At 43.3% G+C, this 5,143-nt stretch overlaps 1 protein-coding gene across 1 annotated transcript; it reads left to right on the top strand.

The window, feature by feature from the left end:
* The first annotated feature begins 200 nt into the window (after nt 1–200).
* LOC117271827 (nuclear factor 7, ovary-like) lies at nt 201–2,572 on the top strand. The gene has a single exon (XM_033650276.2). The coding sequence runs from the start codon at nt 677–679 to the stop codon at nt 2,069–2,071; it is 1,395 nt and encodes a 464-aa protein (XP_033506167.2). The 5' UTR covers nt 201–676; the 3' UTR covers nt 2,072–2,572.
* Nucleotides 2,573–5,143: the final 2,571 nt, after the last annotated feature.

Genomic DNA, 5,143 nt, shown 5'->3' with positions numbered 1-5,143 from the left:
GACTTACCTGTCGGAGAAACTGGACTGGTGGGCGGGGTTATACAACCGAAGGGCGGTAACTGTGGTTCAAAGTCATCTGCCAGGAATGCAGTAATTCTAGTTTCCACTGCATGATGACACGAGTTCACTCAGGTACAGAACGTTAGTAATGTGACGGCTGAGCGGGGGGGCAGTGGAGAGGAGGGTAATCTTACTTGGGCAGGATCTGAATCAGTAACATGAAAACACCTTGATACTATGAAACATACACTGTTTATTCCAGAGACTGATGCAGAGTATCTACTAACACAGAGGAAGTATTTGTAGATTGTACGTATACTGCAGGAATAAAAACAAAGAGTGTGTCCAGTCCTGTGTGCTGCTGCTGTGAAGAAGCTCCGCCCCTCATGTGACTCACCTGAGACAAACCAGGAAACAAGTTTTTATTCTGCCTGAGTCACTGAGAGAAGACACACAGTCAGAGATGGACGATAAGATTCACCTCTGGACCAGAAGCACCACTTCCACTACCAGAGGACAGCTCCAGGAGGGAATACTGGGAATACTGGGAATACTGACTGCTCACACTGAACCAGAGTTTTACAGCAACAAGGACTCAAAGTGAAAGTAACTCTGAGGGAACAGGAAGTGGCTGAGCTGTCTGCCTGCTGTGTTCACAGCGTCACTCAGAGACAAAATGGCTTCCAGATTAGAGGACGATCTCTGCTGCCCTGTTTGCTGTGACATGTTCAAAGATCCTGTCATCCTGTCATGTAGCCACAGCTTCTGTAAAGACTGTCTGCAGAACTGGTGGACAGAGAAACCAGCACGTGAGTGTCCAGTTTGTAAGAGAAGACACTCAAAGGGCTTAGTACCTCCTAACTTGGCTCTAAAGAAGCTGTGTGAGAGTTTCTTACAGGAGAGAGATCAGAGAGCTTCAGAGGCTCTCTGCAGTCTGCACTCTGAGAAACTCAAACTCTTCTGTCTGGACCATCAGCAGCCAGTTTGTCTCGTCTGCAGAGATTCAGAAAAACACACCAACCACAGATTCAGACCCGTCGATGAAGCTGCACGACAACACAAGAAGGAACTTGAGGAAACTCTGGAGCCCTTAAAGGAGAAGTTAAAGGTTTGTGAACAAGTTAAAGTGAAGTGTGAACAAACAGCAGAACACATGAAGGTCCAGGCCCGACGCACAGAGAGGCAGATTAAGGAGCAGTTCAAGAAGCTTCACCAGTTTCTAGAGGAGGAAGAGGAGGCCAGGATGGCTGCACTGAGGGAGGAAGAGGAGCAGAAGAGTCAGATGATGAAGGAGAAGATGGAGGCTCTGAGCAGAGAGATAGCAGCTCTTTCAGACACAGCCAGAGCCACAGAGGACGAGCTGAGAGCTGAAGACGTCTCATTCCTGCTCAACTACAAGGCTGCAGTGGACAGAGTCCAGCAGCGCCCCCTGCTGGATGATCCACAGCTGCTCTCAGGAGCTCTGATAGACGAGGCCAAACACCTGGGCAACCTGACCTTCAACATCTGGAACAAGATGAAGGACGTGGTCTCCTACACTCCTGTGATCCTGGACCCAAACACTGCTGGTCCATATCTCATCCTGTCTGAAGATCTGACCAGTGTGAGAGGAGCAGAGGAGGAGCAGCAGCTTCCTGATAATCCAGAGAGGTTAAACTACTGCTGTGTCCTGGGCTCTGAGGGCTTTAACTCAGGGACTCACAGCTGGGATGTCGAGGTTGGAGACAATACATACTGGGAACTGGGTGTGTTAGCAGAGTCTGTCCAGAGGAAAGGAGTCATACACTCTGGATTATGGAGAATACAGTTCTGGTCTGGTAAATACACAGCAGTCTCCCCACCACATCAACCCACTGCTATCCCAGTGAAGAAGAAGCTCCAGAGGATCAGAGTCAATCTGGACTGTAACGGAGGAAAACTGTCGTTCTCTGATCCTGATACTAACACACACATACACACCTTCACACACACTTTCACTGAGAGGATGTTTCCATTCATTTACACTGGGGATGATCTCCCACTGAAGGTTTTACCACTGAAGGTCTCTGTGACTGTAGAACAACAGGAATGAAAGACGTGTTTCAGATCTGATGGTTTATGACTCACAGCAGTCAGACAGATGCACCATGTTGGATTTGTTGCTGATATATAACAAGTGATTTGGCCCATAACTTTGTTTCCGTCCTCATGTCAGTGATCATCATCAAGTCTCTTCTGTAGATGAATTAACATCATACACACAGACTGTAGAGGGAGACATGAAACACTGTTCAGTGTGTGTAACATTTATTCATTGTGCTGAAGAAGAAAAGGAAAGGCTCAGAAATATTGACAGTGGTGTTTTGTGTGGATGACAGAATATGTTCTGCTCTGGGGACAGTTTCCAGCAGCTTCTGGAGGATGTCACATGAGAACTGAATAAATTCAACATGTGGTTTGATTCAAACTAATTCTCATTAAATCTGAGCAAAACCAAATGAATGCTGTTTGGAAACGGGATAATAGAGCTCAGAATCTGCTTTAGACCGCAGACAGCATATGTTGGGGCCGCAATTAAAAAATGGTGACTTCATGCAGTTTTGTTGTTTGTACACAGGGTGGCGCACTAGAGCAGGAAAAGGCAGGTGATATGGGTAAGGTAAAGGTGATGAGCAGCAGGTGTGTGACGGGGCAAGCAAACAGTTTTTTGAAGGTGAAGTGTGGCAGCATGAAGAGTTTGGATGGAGACTTAGACACTGAGCTGTGACACACTCAGACTGTGAAGTGGAAACCTACCTGAGATTAACAGTGTTTACCTGTGAGAGCTGAGCACCTGGAAATAAATGAGTCACCGCACTCTAAGAAACCTGATGATGAAGTGGATGCTGGTTTCTTGTTGCTGCCCAGAACGTTCCCTTCAGAGCCTTGAAGCTAGCGCTTGTTATTCAAAGACTTTACAGCGTAGTGAACACAGTGTGTTACAGACACATAGTGGATCACACAGCTCTGTAATGTTCTCTGATATCACCGCCAGGACGGGCAGTATTTCTATTGCTTCTATTTAAAATACGTATTTCAGTTACATTTGAGTATTTTGTAATTAGTATTTGATGAGGCCGATAAAAAGCAAATGTAATTTGTAACAAAATACTTTTGAGTGGAGTAATTTTGTATTTAAAATACTCAAAATACTTTCTCCACAAATCAAAAAACAAAAATAATGGAAACATATTCTTATAATAATAATATTGGATGTAACAATATTTTTTTTACTTATTTTCTTCTTAATATTTTCATCTATATGTTTTTTCAAACTCGGGCCCTTCAGTGACCTCGTGGTCTGTTTCACTGGACTGTGCATAACATAGGAAACTGTATGTTGTTGTGGTTGATGCTACAGTATGCTGCAAATGAATTGTCTCACGTGGGATCAATAAAGTTGTCTGAATCTAAATCTGAATCAATAAATAATATTTTAGGGTAGCCTACATGTCCTTAGCTTTCTTTTCTCTCTGTCATTTGAAAAAGTTGAACACAGGCTCCAAGTTAGACAGCAAACAAGTGAACTAGCTTCAGTATCTTGCTGCTGTTCAGCTCGACCGTTGGTGGACAGTTCACAGCACAGCTAACGTTAGACTGGACTTCCAGACATGCTGCTCACGTGCATGGACCCACACTACCAGCAGACGACCTTGCTGCTCACGTCTTCCAAGTTCAACAGATTGTTTGTCAAGGTAAATATTTTATCTGAGTGTGACAGATGTCACCTGATGTATGATGTGTGTCTGGGTCTGGCTACACAGCCTGTTGTATAAATACATGGTGATGATAGTTATAATATCAAGCTAGCGCTGCTTATGCTAACTGTGTTTATCCTACAGCCCAAACCTGAATACTCTGCTTCACCAAACTGTGAGAAAACAAGAGCAAATTTACAATAGCTGCGACCACATTTGCTGCTATCACGCCATTAATGGATGAATCATGGTTATTGTTTCTGGTATAGTTACTCATGGTCTCTGGCTGCAGCATGCACATTTTGAGCATGTTTGGTCAAGGACTTTTTGAGTTATTCACCAAAAGCTGTGTGGAACGACCGACTGAGTGACCTGTAGAGCTGCGGGTCACTGCTATAAAGAGAAAGAAAAAAGTATTTTCTGTATTTGAAAATACAAAATACATGTGTTTTATTTTAATACATTTATTTGAGGAGTATTTTGTATCAAAGTACATTTTGATGTATTTCTGCCCATCTGTGATATCACCTCTCCAGAGCAGACAGGAAACTGAAAGCTGCTCTCGTTCTGTATTTCGGACCTGTACGTTAAAAGGTAACAATCTGAACAGTCAATCACTGTAAATGCGTCTGTCAATAAGTTTAACAAGTTTTAACACACTGAAATAAAAAGGTTTTGTTCTTGAAAAAGATGCTGCAGCCAAAGTATCAGAGCTGATCTGGTCTCAGCTCCAGCTTCATGACAGGGCCACAGAAAATGACTTCACACACGTGCTTCCAAAAGTTTGTGTCAGCGTTTCCAAACAGGACAAAAGGAGCCTTGGTAACCATGGTGACATACCCATGTTATAAAGGATGCTACTCTTGAACGCTTCAACGCACAGTCATGATTTAAGGCTCGAATGAAGTGAAGCCTGGCGTCACTCTGAGGTCGTCCACACCTGTGCTTCACAGAGCAGTAAGATATAAAACATATAATGAGGATACAGATTTACAGTGAGAAAAGAGAAAAGATATCACAGGTCAGATTAATTACTAAATGATTTAAAATAAAAAACACATTAAAACAGCAACAGTTCAGACAAGAGGTGCAAAGATAAAAAGATGATTTAAAATGGAGTTTAAAAATCAGTCAGCAGTCGTCACAGTGATGACGTGTTTTGTGGGCGGAGCCAAACTGGTGGCAGAAAGTGACAGCAGTGGTGTCGGTGTGAGCGCAAAAAAAACAAAACACTGTAATATTTATATTTTTCCACCTGTTGCAGTGAGTCGTCTTTATATCCATGAGTTTATGATCTACGTGTAGCAGAAAATAAAGTTTAGTCTTTGATTCATTCTAATGTGTATATTCAGGCTGTAACAGGCCTTATGCCCAAGGTCACATGACCAAACCGGAAACTTGGTCAACTCGCTTCCGCTTTTCCCGAC

Source organism: Epinephelus lanceolatus, chromosome 12 (genome assembly GCF_041903045.1).
Source record: "Epinephelus lanceolatus isolate andai-2023 chromosome 12, ASM4190304v1, whole genome shotgun sequence".
NCBI lineage: Eukaryota > Metazoa > Chordata > Actinopteri > Perciformes > Serranidae > Epinephelus > Epinephelus lanceolatus.
The sequence above is the reverse complement of the archived record's forward strand: the minus strand, read 5'-3'. Positions and strand labels throughout refer to the sequence as shown.

What these genes read in the sequence shown, in the direction of transcription:
- LOC117271827 (XM_033650276.2), top strand. Translation starts at nt 677, where the DNA reads ATGGCTTCCAGATTAGAGGACGATCTCTGCTGCCCTGTTTGCTGTGAC.